Raw genomic sequence first — 22383 nt, 5'->3', positions numbered from 1 at the left:
AATCCTTCTCTTTCAAGCAGCCCTCCAGCCTGTTTTATTAAAGAGATCTAACATCTGAGAGCCCATAAACTCCACAATAAACAGAAGCGGTATTGTCCTGCGCAGGCAGTTTTGATGGGATGCTGTAGTGCTTATTCTCAGGTTTTAAAAGTCCTTTGAGGTTGCTCTGTAAAACATATGATGATTTAATTTCAATGTGTCCAGGTCTGTTCTGGGAGCTGCAAGAGATGAGAACAAAATGGATTTTGGAATGTCGCTTCTGTACAAAGAGTGAGGGAAAAGGTTTTTGGTATTAGGGAGTTTTTATGCACGGCACTTTATGTACCCACACTCAAATAACAGTTCAAGTATGTAGCAAAGTGTTTGGACCTCAACTTCTGTGCTTCGGTAGAAAGGCAAGCACAGATTTCAAGGAGCTACAGAGAAAACTCTCCTCTGGTGACATGGAGAGGAGAGGTTCAGAAAGCTGTGAGGTATAATAGCTGCATGTTTAATGTTAGTAACTAGCATGTGACTTTCCTTTCCAGATTCTTGTTCATCTGGGGCTTTTGACAAAAGAATCTGGATTCAAGATCGCAGAAAATGCGTTTAGCGGTGGCCCACTTGGTGAATTAGTCCAGTGGAGTGATTTAATTACATCTCTCTACTTACTGGGCCATGACATCAGGATTTCAGCTTCACTGGCAGAGCTCAAGGAGTAAGGAGATTACTTTCGCTTTTGAAACTGGAACTAAAAAAAAAATTGTAAACTCTTGAAGCTTCTATTAACAGTATATAATTTCTCGAAGCATAAAATGAAAGTGATAATTCACTAAACAGATGATAAGATTATTTTCATGAGCTGAGTATATGTGTTACAAAAAGGATAATGTGTTTTCATTGTAGCTTCAGGCTCCTGAGAATTCATAAATGAATGTTGTAAAATTCAAACTAAGCAGCTTAGTTTTTGACATTCCAGGTGCTTTAACCAACTGCAATAGGAAATGTTACAGACTGGCCTAATTCTGTGTCCTCCTCTTCAGTTTCTGCTATTCTTCACTCAGCATCTCATTTTAAAATAAAGGTTTAAATCCTTTAAACCCATTACTTTTGGTGTAGTTAATTGCTTATTAGGTCAAATTGCTACCTCACTCATCTTTGTTGTGCTTTGCATACTGGTTCAGCAGTAGGCATAAAACATCTGTTTTAAGCCTGAGCACATACGCTTTTTCTGTAGCTTTCATTTTTTTTATAACAAACATGACAGCATCATTTTATAGAGAGCCCTTACACTATAAAGCTGTCAGTATAAGTCAGAAATTATTTCGAATAGTTTCAAAGCACTCTATTTTTAAACATTCCAACCATATTACTCCCTTGTTTTCACTAAAAACCTCATCTAGTTTAAATTAGCGCTTTACTGATGTATAAACATTTCTTTAATAAATGCTGAGCATCTTTAGCATTTGAGTGTTCTTACATGGTTCCCGATTTGGAAAAGATAAGAGTAAAGCTTTTTTGGAAAGGGGAATTACTGGTATAAATAGTATTATAGCATCTATTCAAGGTATTGGGAAAGTAATACTTTTCCATATTCCTTCTCTCTTTGTTTAGGATTATGAAGAAGGTTGTGGGTAACAGATCTGGCTGCCCTACCCAGGGGGATAAAGTTGTAGAACTCATTTACATTGACATTGTGGGACTCACTCAGTTTAAGAAAACCCTTGGTCCATCATGGGTACACTACCAGTAAGTACAACACTTATTTGACCTCTTAAGTGCTTTATTAAAGACCTTTTGTTGAGTAACACGTGTCAAAATACCGAGGTGAGTACATTCACATTCACATGAATTTGATTTATTTAAAAGTGAAAATGTGATTCTTTGTTGTCTTTCCCTCTTAGGAATAATGGGGTTATTACCTGTTTGTGGCGTACCATCCTTATTCCCCCCCAGCAAGTCTGGGATTCTTGGATTCAAGCATTTTTAATCTTAATGAATTATATTATCTTTTTGAGTCATGATCTTTGCCTTTCTTTCCCTCCCCCTAATTTTTGTTTTGTAAATTAGTAGATGAGCTGAGAGATTACTGGGGTTTGTTGTTCAGTTGGAATGCCAATGGCATGTTTTGCTTATCAGTGTTTGTGGCCATACTGAATTGACTATTGTGGAGATTTATCTATACTAGTTGTATTGCCCAACAACCACAATGCAGCTTTTCCTGTTCCATCCCTTAAGATTCTGGGCAACGACTTGTCTTCAGGGGTAGGTCTAGAGAATGAACTGCAGTTGTTGTTGCTTCTGTACCATTAGAAATGAAAGATGGCGGCCACAAGAAATTACTTTGTAGAGCCTTCTTGGTTCTGCAGTTTTAGAAGCACATTTCTTTTAATCAATACCTTTAAATCAGCAAGCCTCCTGTGTATTGTACGAATACATATCAGCGTGAAATAAAACCAGATCTAAATTACTGACTGATTTTTCTTTACCTAATCGAATTAGCTGTGTTTCATGATCCATAAAGTCCAGTAAATCCTGCTTGAAGGAAGGTATTGAAAGGTGTTCACTGCAGGCAGAAAAATTGTTTTCTCTCAACCTCAGGATTTTCTAGAGCACTGGCTCTTTTCAATGTAAGTTTAAAGAGAGTACTGTAATCAGCGTTGCAGATTAGATTACTCTTAATCTTTTTTTTGAAGCAGAAGAGTAAACAGATATTCTGGTTTTTAGGAGCCTGTTAATAAAGATAATCCCATTTTCCACTGAGCTACAAGTTGGTTGTCTGTCTGCCAAATGTAGTTGTCACTAGGCAATCACATACAGTATTGTGACCTGGATGTAAAACCATAGTTAAAAATTTAAAATATGTCTTCCCTTTTGCTTTCAATTTCCTATTTGGTATATTTTGTAACAAAAATATGGAAATACACCATGACATTGAGATTATTAGATTAGCTCTTCAATTTTTCTTGTTTATTTCATGAATCATTAAGTCTTAAGTTGTCAATCTGGTTTTCGTTGATTCCTAATTTGTGATAATGACTGACATTTTCTGGTTTAGGAGAGTAGAATTAAATTTAACTCTAAATAAATACCTTGAGTAGTATAGAAGTTTTCGTTAGACTTTTGAAGATGAAAAAAAATTTCTTCATGCCTCTCTTCTACAATACTGGATTTTATGGGATGAAAGGGGACCTCATCTAGTCCGTAGCCTTGCTGAATAGTAGTTCGAGTGTATTTGTCCTTCCTGAGAGATTTTTGCCTAAACTTTTACTGAAGACTGCAAAAGATGCCCCACCCATTGTTTTATATTGTTAAGCTTTTCTTTAAAGTGTTTTTCTTTGCCTGATTTATTGCAAACTGCCCGTTACTGCTTCTTCTGATATGGTTCTTGGGAATAAATTACTTCCTTCCCCTCTCTGCCAGCCTTAAGAATATCTTACACTGCTTTTCCTTCAATTTGATTTTCTTCAAAATAAATTTAGGGGTTTGGATCATGACTTATAATTCAGGTTTTGTAGACCTTTCATCAAACTGACTGCATTTGTTGGGAATCTCTCTAATTACTTGATACTGTTTCTCAAGTTCAGTGTAGAGAACAGGGGTCCAGAGTCTAGCATATAATAATTAATAGAATTTTATAATAACGTAATTATATGGTTTTGTTTAATTCGTTCCAGTAAAATAAACATTGCCACAAATAAAGCTGTCTTTATAAACTTGGCTTTCTCACTCAGTTGTATTGAATGCCAGTAGGAATAATTTTTTGTCTTGGAAGAAGTGTTGCGCTTTGTGCCATACAGTTTTTCAGCAGACACATGCAGGTCAGCTCAGTCTGGTTTATGCAGACCAGAGTCAAGTACAAATAAATGAAAACTTGTTTATTCACTTCAGATTGAATAGAGTGGTAGAATAAACCTCTGCCTTGTCTTGATAAGAGTGCAGTGTATAATTTATGTGAGTGAACTTGAGGCCTGAGGAAATTTTAGGTAATTGCAAATCAGGTTTCTAGAACTGCTAGCTCAAAAGAATGACCCTGCTGCTCTGAGGGATGAGTATTTCTGAACAACTGAAAGACCATTTTGTGTGTCTGAGATCTGTAGCTCAGTGACTCTTGGGAGTACATGCTTTATCTGTGGTATAATTGGTGCTGTAAATAGCATGAATATAGCAAAACAGATCTCATTTTTGAGTGCACCTTATTTTCAAGGAGAAGAATGCCTGGACATGCTGTATTTTTCAGTTCTGAAGTCTGGATATTTCAATGTGGTTTATGTGCAGTGAAGCAATATAAAAATTAGTAGCTTAATATAGTTTGAGGAGCGCAGCTCATTGCCTTTCTTAGCACTCACATCCTCCATACAGCACATAAAAATCTGGTATTTTTTTCATTTTTCTACAGTCTCTCTAGCAATGACTCACTCCCATATGCCAAAAATCCAACTGTCTTTATTCTTGAAATAAATTAACATGACAGCTATCCTGAAAAATGAGCAACATTCCTGCTTCTTACATGTTCTCTAGAATGCATCTGTTTCAGGAGGGTTATTTTGTGACTAAGTTTTTACATTTTAAATGCAAGTACTGAGCGGCCTGAATGTTAATGTGTGTGTGTCTGCAAGGATTTCCGTAGGCAGATATGAGCTGCTCGTGATCTGAGCTGGCTGGACAGAAGCCAAAACAGTCTGGAGTCCAGGTACCTGTGCTGGTACGTTGCTATGCCTGAGCTCAGTGCACCTGCAAAGCCTCCAAATCAGAACTGGTTGGGTTCTGCAGCCACTGGCACGTACATACCCTTTATTTAACAGTTTATGCTGGCAAAAGCACTAGCTGCTGACAGCAATGGGTGCTGCTGGACAGCATTGCTTGTTTAAACAAAGGTGAAGTATGTAAGTGAGAAAAATTGTAACCTCAGGTGGGAGAAGGATATGAATAAATGTGTATAAATACTTCCACAAGGACAGCCCAGTTAAGATCGTGCTTATGCCCAATATTTATGGAAAAGAGCTCACATTAAAAATGGTGATAATCCTGGGTTACCTTTGTTTAATTTTTTTATAAGCCCCAAAATTATCACTTCTAATATGCTAGAAGAAAGAAGACTTTAATATGGATGTTTCAATAAGCAGTTTGCTACCCACCAATCCTCTTTTTAATTAATTAGTGTATAGACTAATCAGTCTGACATCAGTTCCAAGGCATGTTGTAATTCTCTGCAACTTCACTCCTAAAGCTAGGTGACATTTTAGAAAGGAAGGGGGAATGGAGTGAAAAAACAAAGTTAAAAATCACATTAAATTAACATTTTTATTTAAAATATATACCTGATTTAAACCAAAAAATACTGGTTTGCCATTTTCAGAATGAATTATTTCACTTTGGAAATGCTAAAACATTGTATGCAAAATCAAACTTTTAGTTTAAAATTGTTCAGTTGAAAGATTTAAACCACTAAGTGAAACAACAGGAGAATATAGTACTGGGGCAGACAATTGAGGTGTTCCTACATATGTTAAAATATCAGTTCAGCATAACTGTCATTAATTACATTAATTTCTAAATTTTGAATCTTCACCAGTTCTTTTCTGCTGCATTTCGGGGCTTAAGTTCACTGCTTGAACCTTTGATTTCTCATACCATTTCTGCACACACTTGCATTTTCTGCCGTGATCTGTTTCTCTTTTCTGACTTACTTTGTGCCTGAATCATATAAATATTTTTTCCCTGCTCTCTGGCTTAGCTTAGTTCCCGTTGCATCACATTTCCTGTCCTGCTTCAGAGACCCTGTGTGTATTGGACATAGTTATGCATATCCCTATGAACAGTAAGTGCTACAAACCTTGTATCTGAGTACAGGAAAAGAGAGGAAACAAAGCGCTGTGAGATGATCACGTGCGACGTTCTGTTCTTCACGTATATGATTTGACAAACTCCAGTAATGTTGCAGGTTTTTCAGTAGCTTTCACCCATTTTTCATTCCCCTGTGTTCAGGTATCTGGCCAGAAGCTGTATACTTGATAAGAATTTTGTTTTAATGCCTGCCAAGAAATAAGAGGGCTTTTGTTACTGGATGATTCATCAGTGCAGAAGTTGTTTTGGTCCTGCTGGAGTATTTTGTATGATGCAGAGATAATTGCCACTGTTGTAAAATATTTTCATTGAGAACAGTTGACATAAAACACTGCACAGAAACTGATCTGTCAGCTTTGTTGTTTGGTGAATCATAATGTGTTGTATATTTTGACTTTTCTTTTCGCTTGAAAGGTCTCTGAAGATTAAAAAAAAAGGAAATTTGCTCTGTTTGTACTTTCAAATACAAAAGTGGCATTTCATATGAGAATTTAAAAGTTGCTGGCTTTTTTCTGTTTCCCAATTTAATGGATACTTTAGAGAAAGGAGCAACAGATAAGAAATATGTAAATGTATTTTGGGGACTAAATTATTTTATCTTTTAAAGCTGAAAAATGGTTGGAGCAAAGTTCTTTCACCTTTTGGAGTCTAAATTCTTTCACATTTAAAACCCAAAATCCTGGTGTTTTACTGAACAGAATGTATAGGGGCTTTGAACATGGGAAGTGTTGAAGACTGGGAAATACAGCCATTTTTATTAGTAATTTTTGAAGCGACCTCCCTTCTCTGCCACCTGTGAGGTTGTGTCTCTTCCTTAGTACATACAAGCCCAGTGGTACAGTGTGCAGTGATAAGAGTTCATGTTTTTACAACATAGTGGCATGTCATGTAGGAACACATCTTGTACAAGGCTTTTCTGAAAAGTTTGGTTGTGGAGGGCTGAAGAATGGTAGGGCCAGCAGCTTTGGAGCCATGTAATCCAGTTCCTTTGCAGTGGAGCCAGTGGCCAGTATGATGGCATAAAGTTCCTGTCCAAGCCATATCAAAGGTTTGGCAGGCTGCATTTTGGAAACATAACTTCTAGAATCTCTATGCTAGAATGTGTGTCACCTTATTCATACTGAGCCTTTTTCTGCCTTTCACGTGTTATGGGCCCTGTTTTGAAAGGAGCTGCTTGTAAATGAAGTATTTTTTTTTCAAGGAATTAATAGGAGTTTAAATAAAAGGACTGAGTGTGATTCTGTCATCCCAGACCCTTTGTAATCCCATGCCGAGTTTTCTTTCAGTTGTAGACTGGTTGTTGCAGACACTTGACTTTTATATTGTTTCTTCAAAAGTCTGTGACAAAATGTTTCATAAACAAGTAAGTGGTCTTATCTGACTCCAGGTGTTCAGCAAATTAAACTGTCTTCAGTGCTTCTCCAGTGGGTCGAATTGACCCAAAAGTCAGAACCTGGAGGATAAATACTATTGTCTAAAGATGAAGTACTGTTCTGCTTTTAACTTCTTGGCATGTGGCCTTTGGCTGTTGCATTTGATTTTTTTGGTAACGGGTGAGAACGTTAGAAAATAGATGAAGAATCCTCTCTTCTTCTGCCTAAACTCTGCTTCAAGCCCCAGGAATGTAAGTGACCACAGTAGCATCCCATAAGCTCTACATAGATATTAAAGCATAGCTTTGTTCTGTAAGAGCAAAGAAACCCAAAATAAGCTCCAGGGTTGCTATTTGAATGTCTGATATATCCTTGAATTTGCTGATTGTAATGTCTTTGTGAACATAATATGAACAGAAATGTTTGAAATTAAAATGTACCTTCAGTTTATAAATCACCCACAGTTGCAAACAAAAACAAAACACATCTTAATTATCATAACTATGTACATATACACACACATGCTTATATATACATATGCATGTGTACCTACAGTAAATTGTTGTGTTTTTTTTTTTTTCTTTTAGGTGTATGCTAAGAGTTCTGGATTCCTTTGGAACTGAACCAGAGTTTAACCATGCCCATTATGCCCAGTCTAAAGGCCACAAGACACCATGGGGAAAGTGGAACCTTAATCCACAGCAGTTTTATACAATGTTCCGTGAGTATCCTTGTGTTTATAAATAATTTGGAGCTTTAAAAAGGAATGCTGTCATTGAGAAGTTTTGTATTACGAAAGACAAGTTCATGGTTTAATAAAATGCAGCTGCTAATGGGCAGAATCGTGTCAGTAAGTGTCTGTAGACCGTGCAAAAGCTCTATCGTGCTTCCATCCATCAATCAGAAAATAACAATGTCAACTTCATGTAAACAATGGTAGGGAACTTTATTCTCAGGGTACCTGTGGAAACTGGTGATTGGCTTTTCCTTCAAGTGTCAGCGAGTTTGCTTTTGTTAGTTTTGCCTTCTCAACTCCTGCTATGGAGTGATAGGTTTCTGAGGAGCTTGCTAGAGTGCCTTTTTATAAACTGCGCTCTTGCATTTCTTCATGTTAAACTGAAGTTTGTAACTACGTTAATGATGTGTAATTTCTGTTTTTCTCCCTCAGCAACTGAGCAGTACAATGCCTTTGCTCTTTCTTCACATTCACGATTAATAAACTAGCACTCAGTAAAAGTATTTTTTTGTCTCTACTTTTCTGTGGATTTCTCCAAACTTTCACCTAGTTTGTTTTCATCTTGCGAGCATTCATCCTGAGGTGAACTGATTCACATGTACTTGCCAGCAGTGTCAAAGCTGCTGAAAAACAAGTAGTAGCTTTCAGCACTGAAACTTCGTTAAATATCTTGGGGGGGAGGGGACGACACGGACACGGGACAGAGCACACAAAAAAAATTTAAATTCTGTCTAAATTAGATCAGATTAAAATATTACTGTGACCTACTCTAGTCTTTGACTTTATGGCACTAGGTGCTAGAATCAAGGATCTTTCTCTTGCGTGCTGTAGTAGTAGTTATGTTACCTTGCAGAAAGATTCACAACTGCCAGTTAGCTTGAGGGTAAGCAAGGCTTAGGAAGGACGAAAGTACATGCTGTTGTGTGCAGCAGCTTTTCAGCCCAAGTCTGTAAAGAAACACTTGGTAGTGACCAGCCTGACCTCCAAAGTTTGGTGATGGTCCCTGTATGAGACTAAGGCCAGGGCCTGCACTGTTCTCTCTCATCAGACTTCATAGTGAAGTCTTTCAAACTTTGCTGCTTTTCATAGCAGAATTATACATGCTGCTGTCTGGCTGACATGCTTTTGATTTCATTTGCCCTGTAAAATTCTTGAGAAAGGCATATTTTGTCTGTCAGCATTTGCTGTGCAAGTTTTTCCAGAGAAATATAAGTGAAGGTTGTTCAAAAGATAAAAGACTGCATTCACAGTTGTTTCGAAGCAAGAAACAAAACGTATGGTGGGGAAATGTGGCTTGGAAGTGGTTGCAGAGTTTGTGTCTGGATATCAGTAAGCAGAGCTTGTTCCGTATCCACATGATTTGCTAATATTTATTGGTTTATGTCCTCAATGGAAAAGGAGCTGAAAGCTCAATCGTGCTGTATTCAGGTAGTCCAGCTGTCGGGAAATTTGTGTGTGAGGTCCTGTTCAAGACAGCACCGGGGTGATGATGCACTTGAGGAAAACAGTTACGTGAATACTTGTGGTGCAGCTCTGTGCTCTGTGTGTTCGTTCCTCAATCCCACTCCATGAAATGGAGAAGAAAGTTAGTCTCTATAGAGAAGATCTCTGTTGTGGCAGTGTGGACTACTGTTACAGTCTCTTGTGTGGAGCAAATCAGTTCATAATGAATTTTCAAAGAGTATGACTATATTGGAATGTCAACACGTAACCATTTCCAATTTTTAATACTGGAAAAGACTGCAGGTTTTTCTTTGCAGGAAAAGTGGTAAATAGATTGCAAGCAAAGTCATTCTGAAGCATGATTCCAGCGCTGTAGATTATTCAAGGATTTTGCTTCTTTTTATGCTAGGTGCAGAAGATTCAGTGTGTTTTGTGATATTTGAAGTTTATTTTTGGCTTTTCTCTGCTGCAGAGATAGCACCATCTTTATGGGCTTGTGATTAAAAGTGCGTGTTATGCATCAGTAAAGATTTTGTGACAGATTGGAACCCTGGACAGCTTCCCAAGATCCCCAGACTCTATTATGTTTTGAGAACTCTGATTATAAGGGCAGAAAATTATTACTGAGCAACAAGCAAGCCACATTCAAACCTGTGGCATATTACCAAGTGCTTGAGTGTTCGCTGGGCTCTCCAGAAGCATGAGGGCTTTTTTGTCCTTTTTAGGTTTTTTAATTTAAATTCTTTTATGCAAAATAACAGCACTGGTACTTTTAAAACTGCATGATCTTACTTAAAAATCCATCTGAATGCTTCCTGTCAATGTTTGAGGCACTGAATTCCACCAGTTCCAAGTGCTAACTTTAACAGAGGTTTATTTTTCTTTTGAGTGTGTACTGCCTTGCCTCGCCTTTGCATGCAGTTTCTCGTCCAAAAATATGAAAGGATGGAAAAATGCCCCTTTTCAGGCATATTTGCAACATGCCATTTGCTATGCTAAGTTCTAAAAAGTCCTTGGGTCTAAGTGAGTGCTTAGCTGTTGCTGAGGCATTTTTTGTGAAAAAGAGTAATTGTCATTTGAAAGACTAAATGTAATGGCAGAGGGAAGTGGGCTCTGTGTATGGTTTCTCTGTTCTGCATTATCCAGTTGGCTGATTTTCAGGAATCAAAAAAGCAAAACCTCATAATTGCAATGGAATTACATTTTTTAATAACTCTGACTATAAGTTTAGCATTGCATGTATCGTAAGTGCTGGGGTGTTTGTTGTCTTCGGGGTGGGTTTGGGGTTTTTTCGTTTGTTTTTTAATTTGCAAAATGTCCTTAGTAAGAAGTCAGGAGGAGATCCTAGTGTTTATTGTAGCCTATTTCTATGTAAACTTGTGAGGCCATGACAGGCCTTTAGAGAGGTGCAAAAATCCCACATGTTGGAGTATGTAGTAGGGACGGATTTTTACCTGAAGCCTTGAATGTTGGAGTCTGTCCCTGGAATTAAACACGCTGTCTACAAAAAGAAAAAAAAAATCAAAACAACAAAAGAACAAGTTTTTTGTGACGTATAGGCCTGTGTCTTCATAGGAGGAGAACAGTGGCTAGTACTGCTGCATGTCCTGCTGGAAAAAAGACCAACAGAGGCTAAAAATAATGCAGAGAACTAAGAGTAAATTGCATATCTTTTGCATGCACTTTTTTTGTCTGGACACTGGATTAACAACGATTTTGCCAGCTTCAGTTGTTGCCTTTCAATATTTTCTGATAGATAGATCTGAGTGAATTAAGCAGTGAAATTTGTATTCCGATCTGCATAGTGGGACTTTGTAGGCTAGTAATTAGCATGGATACATAATATGCAGGGAGTTGGATGGTTTTTGCTGGCTCTGCCCGTATAGGTGGTGAACCCAAGAGATTTACCAAAATTTATTTACGGCATTAAGCAACACATCTTTGCTAACAAGCATAAATCCAGGGGTTTTGTCGGTATTGCATCTCTGAGATTGTCAAGCTGCATTTATTCTGTTTCTCTTATTTCTAATAATAAAATAAAGCTCAGCACACAAAAAATCACTATCATTGGCCTCGGTCCAGCTACAGAATTTTTATTATCAGAAACAAGCCAGAAAATAACTGCTTCAGTAGACATATGCAGCAGGACTTGAAATTGATAGGAGCTATTCTTGGTAATCAAGCAAGCAAATGTTTCTTTCAGTATGCATGTGAAGGAAGTGATCTGTTGAATAATATGTTCCTTATACCTACTTTTCTGACAACATTCACTCTTTTGTAACATTAACTGATACTTTCAAAGGTTTTGAATATGGTCTGTTTCTTACAGCTCACACTCCGGATAACAGCTTCCTTGGATTTGTGGTAGAGCAGCATCTGAATTCCAGTGACATTAAACACATCAATGACATCAAAAGGCAGAATCAATCTCTTGTTTATGGCAAAGTAGATAATTTCTGGAAGGTGAGTTTTCTATACTCATACACTTGAGCAAATTTATTTTGATCAATATAATAAAGCACAAGTCTAAATTTTAAAGTATCCCCTCTCTCTAGAACTATTAAGTTCTTTTTCTGAAAATAAACATATTCAGATAATTAAATTGAACATTTTGAAGTCTTTCTGATGAGGAAACTTCTGTCTAGATTGATGTGGATCCTTTGCTATTTATGTACCTTTCTGATAGAATAAAAATTTGTTGTAATCTTGATATGACAATAATTTTGGAAAATGCAGAAGCTGTTAAAAGTAATGAGAAATTGAAGGGGTCAGAGGCTTTGTGACCTTTAATCAGTCACAAGCAAATGTGTCTTTCAAATATTTCTTTTCTTATATCTACAACCAAAAATGTGCTGCATTTTGAACTGGAAATTGTTTCACTAAAGACCCTAGAAGTGTTCAATCTCATTTTACCTCCCTGTAATAATATCAGAGTTTTGTTTCTTAAATATTGCAATTACTGTATTGTCTCCCACCTGCAGACAACAGCTGCAGACCACCCCCACCAAGGTTTGGTCATATTTTCACCAAGTTAAAGTATATTGTGTTAAGCTTACAGTGGTCTCTCTTTTTCATCCACTGTCCTTTTCTGGAGCTCCTTCTTCCATGCTGCTACACCTGGGAGTGTGTGTCTCATGCAGTTTTCAAAGAAAAGCAATTACTAATATAACTGGATTTCTTCCAAGTTACCTCTAGCTCTATCTGTCCATATACTCTGTATCCCTTCCCTCCTACCTAAAAAGACCTTATTTTAAGCCTCTAGTCAACTGAAAAAGTAACCGATCAGTACATGCTGTGCCATACATAGGACCAAACAATATGACAGTGTGAGAGCACCCGTGTCTTGCCTTTTCGTTCCTTTTCTCTTCATTGGCGTGAGAATATCAGTCTTGCACAGTTTTCTGAACCACAGAAGCAGTATTTAGTCTGATAACTGTGATTATGCAGAATAAACTCTTGAAAAATTATAGCTACGAGTAAATGGTCCATCTGTGAGACAAAATAAAACAAAAAAAAACCTTAAGAGAAATGAGAGAATGTTGCCAGTGGTAGCAAAAGGTAGAGCTGATTGCTTCTTGGCTACTGTCCTGAGAAAAGTGGGTATGTTAGCTGTACGCGTTCGATTGTGATCTCTCAGGTTTTTATTTAGGCTTATTGTGCTAACCATGTAGTCTGTGTCTTAAAAGGAAATCTTGCTTTGCATCATAGTAAATACTGTGACAGTTACTCTGTTTGGCTCATGGTATAGAACAACTGAGAATGTCTCTGCCTGCAGAGCGCTGGAACAGAGCTGAGATCCTTTCATTCGAGTCTTTTCTAGCTGAGGCTGTTGTACTTTTAGTTCTGATCTCATTATCAGTCTCTCAGGAATAGTTGCATGTGATAATCACCTGTACTTCCTGACCTGATTTGTAGCATGTATCAGCAGAACAACCTGTTGAATACTAGTTGGATTTAAGGAACGAGATAGTTGCTTAGTCACTGGGGGTTTTTTTCACTGACGTATATATCTTTCTCGGTTTATTCAGTCTGCATGAATTCAGAAATATGTATTAATAGCTTATATGCCCAGAGGGGAGATTTGTGGTTGCCTAGTCTGAGATTCTGTATGACACACAGGATATTCATGGGCTGATTAAGACAAAACCATGGCTTTTTGGAAAAGAACATTCAATCTTGATTTTTAAATAGCACACAATGGAAACCCCGCTATTTCTTCTGTTAAAATCCTTGAATAATTGTCTTCTCCCTTAAGACTTCACGTTATTTCTGGTACAGATTTCCAAATGGTAATTTCCAGTCTTAGTAGCAGTTACGGACTTTGCCTGCTGGACTGATGATGTTTTTGTTCTGGTTCCCTGTGGGAATATATAGGTTGAGGTCAGAGTAACCCATAGTCATCTCTTGAAAAGCCTGTATGTGCTGAACCACTGAGAGCTTTGTGCTTTCTAATGCTTAAGTGTTCTTGCATGTCTGTCTTCTCTCGACCTTTGCGAGATCATTCACATTCATCTTGAAATGTGAATGTTAGCAAAGGACACGTGGGCCATACCAGCACCAAACCAAAAAGAAATACTATCTGCAGTGTTAGACGTATCCCCTTTTCACCATTAGGAACTTGTGTTTAGACGACTTCCCAGCCAAGATCCTTGTATCATTTTTTAGAACTGCTGCTCCGTTTCTGTCAGTATTGCCTGTCTTGTTTCTTCCAAGATGTACGACTTAATACCTGCCCATCTTAAAATGCTCACTGTACGCTTGTGATGTCAAGCACATTAAGACTGTAACTTGCAGATTGTAACTGCAGTCATGCCCATATGCGCTCTGGTATGTAACGTGCAATCACCGCAGAGAGGCTTCAAATTGGTGACAGTGTGGGATGTCTTATCTGGAGTGATAAAATCCAATCCTTGTGATCAACAGAAAGCCTGAACTAATCTTGTGTCTGTGTAATTTGCTTATTTCATGTTCCCTTCATTTTCCCTGTTCAGTGCTCTTTTAATCTGCCACCGTGGCTTGTACGGAACCAGACTAATCTGTTTATCGTGCTCCTTTATATTGAACGTGGCCAATTAATGAAAAGTGTAATCTCCTGAGAGTACATGTTTCACTGCTGGATCTGATCAGTCGTTAGTGAAGCACAGTGTGGAGGGGAGAGGATTCCAGTCCCCAGATTCAGGTGCTTTTGGGGAGTAGCAGTTGCAAAGAAATTGTTTAACTTTAAACCAAGCAGTTGAAATGGAACTGAGGTATGGACAAGACCTCCTTTCCCTGGGAGTGTGACTAGAATAGCTAACTGCCATCATGGTTTTATCTAGCCATGGGCGTGGGTCCTTTTCGGCATCTGGCTAGGCCTCTAAAAAAAAAAATAAATAAAATGCCAAATTACATGTAGCTTTCTTGTTGCTAGAAGTCCCCGTATTCGCAGCTCCACTGCATGGCTGAGCAGAGTCAGCAAGGCTAGCTCAGACCTGCTTAACCTGTGTACGCGTACCAGGTTACTGTAGCTAGAGAATTACGGATTGCTTACAGGCAATCTTCTGTCTTCCCACATCATTCCATGGGGCTAAACTCCGGTATGAATGTGACGAGTGACGGGGTGGAACACAGCGATGACTTCTGTTGGATTTGCTGGATACAGAAAAAAATGTCAGCCCATGGCCTGAGACTGGTGGCATTCATCCCAGATTACAGTGGGCAAGTCTGGGTGCATCTTGCTGGAGGTCAGGAAGGTAGTAAGCTGCAGAGGCTGTAAGATACATCTTACTTACTTCCCTCTGATAGCTAAACCAGTCTTAAGTGGGTTGAGGATTACAAATAGGAGGCTCTAAAGAATTTTGGCACATTTCTAGAGGTTATTCTCAGAGTTAAGCTGTCAAGGGCAACATTTGCCAAGTTTTGGATGTGTTCATTGTAATCAAAGGTTTGGGGTTTTCTCTGGGATTTGTGGTAATACTAAGAAATAAAGAGAGTCCTATCTCTGCCTAAGTGAAGAAGGAATGAATAAAATGTCAGTGAAACCCATAATGCTCTCCATTATCAGAATTGGCTTTAATTAGAGAACATTTCCCTTAAAAGGGAGTGTTTGAAGCCTTTCATGTCATCTTAGCTCCAGTTTCGGTCTAGGTCTTTTCTTTGTTCTTCTTCCTGCAACTTCCTGTCTTACTATTCCAATACTTCTACCCTTAATTATAGAAAGAAAAAAGAGTGAAGATTCCTTTTACGCTATTTGCTCTTTCTTTTTCTATGGGGTGCTGTGAGAGAAGTCAGAATTTTGCTTGTATCAGAAAATAGCCATCAATGCACAACATATAATTGTATGAGGATTGCCTTAGTTGGTTTTATTATAGTGTATTGAAGCTGTCTTAAAAGTATTTATATATTTAAAGGCAAAATAATATGTGAGTTTGTTACTAATGCCACTTGACAACATGGGCATTCTTCTTAAATGAATACTGTCTGCATAACAAGTTTTGAAGAATTGGGAATGGGAAATGGTTACATTCAGCTTGTTCTCAGTGGGAATGTACATAACCAAGGCTGTTCTTATTAACGTTTCCGCTTTATAGCTCCATGTGACATATGTAATTTCCCCATCATATGCCCTCCTGCATGAAGTAGGAGGAAGAAAATGAGGAGAAGTCAGAGAGGAAAAATTACACTTCTAGGAACAGTGAAGTTACGTTCAGAGATCCGTGTCTCGCTGATGGCAGCGTTGCTTTTTCCCTTCCTTCTAGTTGGTTTTTGTGCTTCATATTTAGCAAAGCAGCCATAAATGGACATTTGAGGAAGAGCAGAAGCATGGCAAAGTCAAGTAATACTTCCTTTATATATCCTCTCTATTACCTTTTTTCAAGTCAGGGTATTTTCTGAATCTGTCTGTTGATAAACTGGCTGTTGACACACTTTTGTAAGGTGACTTCAGAGCACTTGTCTGATCATGAACCAATGCAAACTTTTTTGCCTCCACAACATCCTCTGTCATGAAGTCCTTCAAATCTCTGACCTGTTGCAGGAGGAATCATTAACTTCTGGGTTTTTCTAAAGCTGCCTCCTACTAGCTTTGTTTGGCTTCTTTTGTATCAAGACATTATGAATAGTCAGTCACTATCCATGTTCTTTATGCCAATTATGGTTTTGTAAACCTCTCTGATATTCTGCCAAGTTCTCTTTTCCAAGCTGAAGAATCATTAATGAATTCGTTACAGAGTTCTGTATGTAACAATGGAAACCATTCTGTAGCTTGGATCCTTCCTGCCCCTCTCAGAGCCGTTTCCAGTGTTCTCGGCTGCTTTCTGGGTAAAGGGACTAGAAGCACAACAGTGTTTGAGGAGGGAGAGAACTGTGTTTTTACAGAACAGTTCAGTTGTATTCTCTTTATTTCTCTATTCCTTTCCAAGTAATTCCTGTCATTTACTTAGCTGGTGTGTGGAGTGACTGCTGCTGGACATTGGACTTGATTTTTTTTTTCATGGATCGGAATCGTACATTATCACAACGCAAAGTCTTTGTTCTTGAGTGATGCTGGTTAGCTCAGGTCCATTATTCATATGTGAAGCTAGGACTCGTTTTCAACACATGCATCACTTCACACTGAATTTATCAGTCATTCTATTTCCTAGTCACACCATCCCTTAGGCTACTTACTGAGGGGGCTTTTTCAAAAGCTTTACAACCCCAAGTGCTCGGTGTTGTGATGTTTGTCTGCAACATTTTGAAGTTAGTTGCAAGTTTGTTACTCTAAATAGCATGTACTGACTGCGCACTTTGTCACTTCTCAGTTCTCTTTCACATGATGACTGTTCATTCACCAGAGTGATTCCCTTCTGTCTCAAAGAGACTTAGTTCCTTTGGGACCTTTGAAAGAGTTTCTGCATGCTGACTGCCTTCTTCAGAGAACACTGCCGATTTGGTGAGAGAGGATTTACTTGTACAGAAAGAACTGACTATTGTAACTTTGTTGGGTTTATATGGTTATATAGTTAGCACCTCAAGTTTCAGATAATTTGTTCAGTGTAGACTTCACATATGCTTGTCGTAAATCACTGAATCCTCTCCAGATCCATTTATAAATTCAGTACTCGGCATTAAGTACTCTGTGGCTAGCAGTTTGGATGTTTCATGTTTGAGCTCCAAGAGGCATCATCTACTCTTTGTGATTTACCTCTGTAAAATTGTTACAATTAAACACTATATCTGTTTAATTCTCTTAATACTGTTGTTCCTTGAATTCTCCAGCATTTGTGCTCTCTTCTAGTTCCCAGGTAGATAGGATTTTCATTATTCAAAGATGTCTTGAAAAGTCTTGGAGAGTGTGAGAGCTCTCTAAAAGAGTTATTTTCCAATCTTACATTTGTGTCACAATCTCAATTGTCATACTTTGCACATACACTGGATTTTGGCTTACCTTGACTTCAGCAAATAAGCACCCAGGTCCTAGGACTTCTAGGCTTAACGGTGTGCGTTTAGGGTATACACAAAGATCTATCCCAGTACTTACATTTCTGAGTTACGTTTGTCAAGCTCTATAAAACCATTGGCTTCTGACTTTTTCAATGTAGGAAAGTGAGACTGGGTGTATGGACTGTTTTACATACATTTTGCAGTTTGAACCTTCAGCCCATAAACCGGTTTAGGACTCTGAATCAAGCTCTTCTGTAACGTAGCTGGCCTGTAGTTCTGTGTATGTGGTGCTTAGTTTCATTCAGTGCTGAATTTCTGGTGTTCTTTGAAGGAACCTGAGTAATCTAAAATTGCAAAATACTGTGATAACCTGGGACTGGCAAACTGATGGTAAAGCAGAGTTATAATTACCATTATCTACTACCTCAAGAAAACTAAAAGCCAAGTTTAGTTCTTAATGCATCGTGTTTCTACCACACATTTTTGTAGGTTTTATATATCATTTTTTCATCCACCAAACTTCAAATTGCAGCCCTTCAGACTGTCTTCTTGTCAACATTGTCCTAGCAAAAAGGCTTTATCAGACAGTTGTCATTTGATTTCTTTGATGAGAAAGGCCTTATCATGATGCTTTTAAAAGTAGGTGGAAATAATTGATGAAAAGGAATAACAGTTCTGCAGTCAATGATCAACAAAAAGTACTTTCCTGAATGGCATGTTTATTTTAGCTGCTGAAAAATTGTTTCAGAAAAGGTTTGTATGACTGTTACTCACTGTTACTTTTCCATTTTGGTTCTGAGGAGAAATAATTTGCTTTTTTTGTAGTTGTGGTTATCTTTCCTGCTTGAAGACTAGATTTGCAGTATGGACAGCACACGTGGGTGAACAGCACAGTGTGACCTGAATGCAGCAGAGAATGTTGGGTTTGCGTTCCTAGCCAACAGCCCACGATGTTTTCTCTTTGAATTTATTTTGGAGAAAGTAAAAATCTAGAGTTTACTGTCAAATAATTTAAGATAATATTTAGAGCTGCACCCAAACAGGCAAACTCAGGAAGTGGATTAACAGTTGAAGGAATGTTGCTGGTTTGTTTGCAAATCTTAGCTCTTGATTTATTTACTTGTAGCCTTTCTATTTATAAATGCCATATTTACACTTGTTTTCTAATTCAATGTTTTTAATGTTTGGAATTGAATGATGTGCCCTTATTATTTTTGTGAAGTGGCTTGTTACAATATATACTTTTATGATTCAAAATATGACTTTTCCACAAGGAATGTGGAAATTCCAGACTGCTTAAATGCAAAAGGAGACCAGTGTTAGTGAGATAGCAGCGTGTAAGGCGCTACTAGTATTTTTTATGGTACTTTATAGATGGTTATGAAAGCAGAAAAGTGAATAAGGGACTAAAGGAGTGATTGTTTTGTGAGTTGTGCTTTGTGAGTTTTCAGCTGAGCTTTTTCTTGGTTTATTTCCTTCAGAAGAAAGAAAGACTTTTGGAAAAATTCGGAACAGTTGTTTCATATACAGGGAGCAAAGGGAAGATGCTGCTCCCTGTTCTTTACAGATTTCAGTGGTATATCTCTTATTCAATAGTGATTCATGGATTTTTCTTCCATAATGGCTTTCTGAACCTATATAAGTTCTTCAACAGTGCAACAGCCAATAATGCAGTTCTTCAGGAACCATTAGAAAGATTGTAAAGACTAAATCATTTTAATGTAATTTTTTTTATTTTAGAGCAGCTAAATATTCTGTAACAGGTTTCTAAAACTGTTGTTGAAATCGTTAAGTGCAATTTTAGATAATCCTGGTTTTGTTCTTTCTAGCTGCTTGCTTCTCATATTTTTCTTGAGTTAGGGTGCATTCCTGTCATCAGTTTGTGTGATATGAGCCAATAAAATCTGAGGCAAATGCGTTAGTGTTCTTAGTGAGGGCAGATCATGTCAGTAGTACCTGTGCTTCACTGCCTTCTCTTCCCATTCAGAACACTGAAGCCTAACTCATAGGCTCAGCTTGTACTGGGAGCCAGGCAGGCAGGGTTAAGGTGTGTGTCAAGCGACACACCACTGCTGCATTCTAGAAACAAGACCAGGCTACCCCATTTGTATTTCTCCTGCACGTTTGCAAAGAAAAAGTTCTACAATGTTCTCACTTAACAAAGTACATGAGCTTCTCAACAGTTTCTAATTATGCGATTTTACTTTACAAGTAATGGGAGGAGCATCCTCTTTTGGAGTAATTCAAATTTGAAGTAAAAGGAAAAATGGAAAATGCAGCAATGTTTTAGTTTCTTAAAAAAATTGTGTTGATTAACAATAACAGCAGCCACATGAAACAAGAAAGCACATTTGTCTCCATTTGTTGGCTGTTTTATTTAATATTTAGCCCAGGACGTTGTCTGGTTGGTGCAGCCTTGGCACAGCTGGCAGGACCGGGCCATTTAATAATGAGGCAGGCAATCTACTTCATCACAAACAATACCACCAGCAGAGCAAGCTAGAGGTAGAAGCCAGTCGTTATGTGATACTCAATACCCTGTGTATTGGAATGTATACCAACAAATAATTTCACAAGGAAGTTTTAAGAAGTTCATTCACCTAGGCCTGATACCTTATTGCTCCTCCAAGATTTGAAAAGACAGGATTTTCACCAGTCTACTTGCCCTTTGAATGAACTTCAGTAAAACTGTTGGCCAGCTTTCACACAGTGCTGTGTTGAACAGTGTACAGAATTTACATGACAAAAATAGTGAGTGAAAGTAGAATTCCTAAAAACTCCCTTGCTGCCAAGAAGTACAGAAACTTGTTGCCTGATTTTAGAGCTATTACTAAGACTATGTGCAAATATTGAGGGAAAGTCTCTCTGATCTGTGCTGCATACTCGCTGTAAATACAGTCTACGGCTAATTGCTTTTGGAATGCTGGTAGTCTTTAAAACTCAAAAAACATATGGCATTGAAAATGAAAGTAATTCTTGTTTGCAAACTAGGATGGCATGCTGGTTTTTTTTTAATGCAACACAAGCCATTACTCTTCTCTGGGTCTTTTCCAAAATGCCTTTAAAACTTTGGGTAAGTGGAGTATCTCTAGGTATCTCATAGGTCTCAGATACTAGGTATTTAGGTAAAGCTGTGTATTCGGTTATTCAGTTGGCAAGAGTGCATATTGCGAAGGTGAGATTCACCTTTTTCTTCACGAAGAAGATAATAATTATTTTGCATGTATTTCTAGGCCATGTATTGTTTAGGCATCCTGAGACTACGGCTGTCTGATGGTGACTTTTTTTTTTTGTTTGTCCAGTTAGAAATTAATAGGACCTTGGTATTGATTTATTTATACCTATACTATGAATAAAAAGCTGCAGATTTCTTCCAGTCTATTAGAAAACAAAATTAATTATGTGATGAAAGATCAACTATTACAGAAATCGTGTAAGAATGAATGAACTTCTCTCTGGTTTTTGTGGTACTGGAGATAAAAAAAAACCAGCTCTGATGAACACTACTGCTTGAAATGTGTAAAGGCTGAAAATATTTTATTGTTGCTGTTGCAGGATAAGAAAGCTTATCTGGACATCATCCACACCTACATGGAAGTCCATGGAACTGTTCACGGGACAAGCACCATTTATATTCCCGGCTACGTAAAAAACCACGGTATACTCAGTGGGCGGGATTTGCAGTTTCTACTGAGAGAAACCAAAGTAAGTTTGTCAAAAGGGAGTAGTGGCAAAAATAGCTACAGCTAGACAGTAGCTGAAGTGCATGCATTTCACCTCCTACGAATGAGCTCCTAATTTAAAAGCATTGGAAAAATTAATGATCAAATGTAAAGGAGCTAAGAATACATTTTTCATCATGTCCGTGTTTTGTGGATTGACAGCTATTATTGGAGAATTGGGACGAAAACATACAGTCACAGACACATTTAACAACCAGCTTGAGAAATATGGGTAACTGCATTTTTCATTTTCTTAAATGTGATATTCAGCTCAGGGAGTTTATCAGCTGAGAACGTGCTTTGTTTTACATCCCTGATACGAAAGTTGGGTAATACCTGAAAGCTGTACAGTAGGCATGCTTGCTCTGCCCTGCCAAGGACTTTAGCCTAAAGCGGCCCTGCTCTCGGGGGGGAGAAGAGAAGAAAAGCAAGCACTTCATCGCCATTCAGTTCCTTTCTCTACTTCAGTTGTGCAGAGAGACCGAGCAAAAGAGTGTGCTTTTTGTGGTGTGCTTTGCCTGTGGCTCCATAGTCAGGGGAACTCAAGATAAGGGACAGTATATACATTGAAAGAAATGAACTTTTGTCCCCTTGGTTAGAATGCTTTGTGGGGTTTTCTGTGCCATTCCCATGATCTTTGTGGCACTTTACAACATGAAAACACTTCAGTAGATTACATTTTAATGGGATGTTTAACTTTCAGTTGGTGAAAGAAGTGGTTGTGTGTTTAAAATTACCAAAATGTGTGGAACTGCACCGCTTACTCCCCATTGTTGGTAGGTTCTTGCTGTGCACTTCTGTAGAAGAATCTATTAAAAAAGAAAAGAAAAGAAAAAAGCACCTCCCAGTCTTCCCCCACGACTGCAGAGACCTTCTTTTT

General features: G+C 38.0%; 1 protein-coding gene across 1 annotated transcript in view; it reads left to right on the top strand.

Moving 5' to 3' along the window:
* The window catches only part of MGAT5 (alpha-1,6-mannosylglycoprotein 6-beta-N-acetylglucosaminyltransferase), a 75832-nt gene that overhangs the window by 35018 nt on the left and 18431 nt on the right, over window positions 1–22383 (top strand). The window contains exons 7-11 of the mRNA XM_086465359.1: window positions 528–697; window positions 1594–1728; window positions 7787–7920; window positions 11708–11841; window positions 21337–21486. Of these exons, the coding sequence (XP_086321485.1) occupies window positions 528–697; window positions 1594–1728; window positions 7787–7920; window positions 11708–11841; window positions 21337–21486 (723 nt within the window). The remainder of the gene's footprint in view (window positions 1–527; window positions 698–1593; window positions 1729–7786; window positions 7921–11707; window positions 11842–21336; window positions 21487–22383) is intronic.

This window comes from Leptosomus discolor, chromosome 5 (genome assembly GCF_034619465.1).
Source record: "Leptosomus discolor isolate bLepDis1 chromosome 5, bLepDis1.hap2, whole genome shotgun sequence".
Classification (NCBI taxonomy): Eukaryota; Metazoa; Chordata; class Aves; order Leptosomiformes; family Leptosomidae; genus Leptosomus; species Leptosomus discolor.
This window is presented reverse-complemented; position numbering and strand designations above follow the sequence as displayed.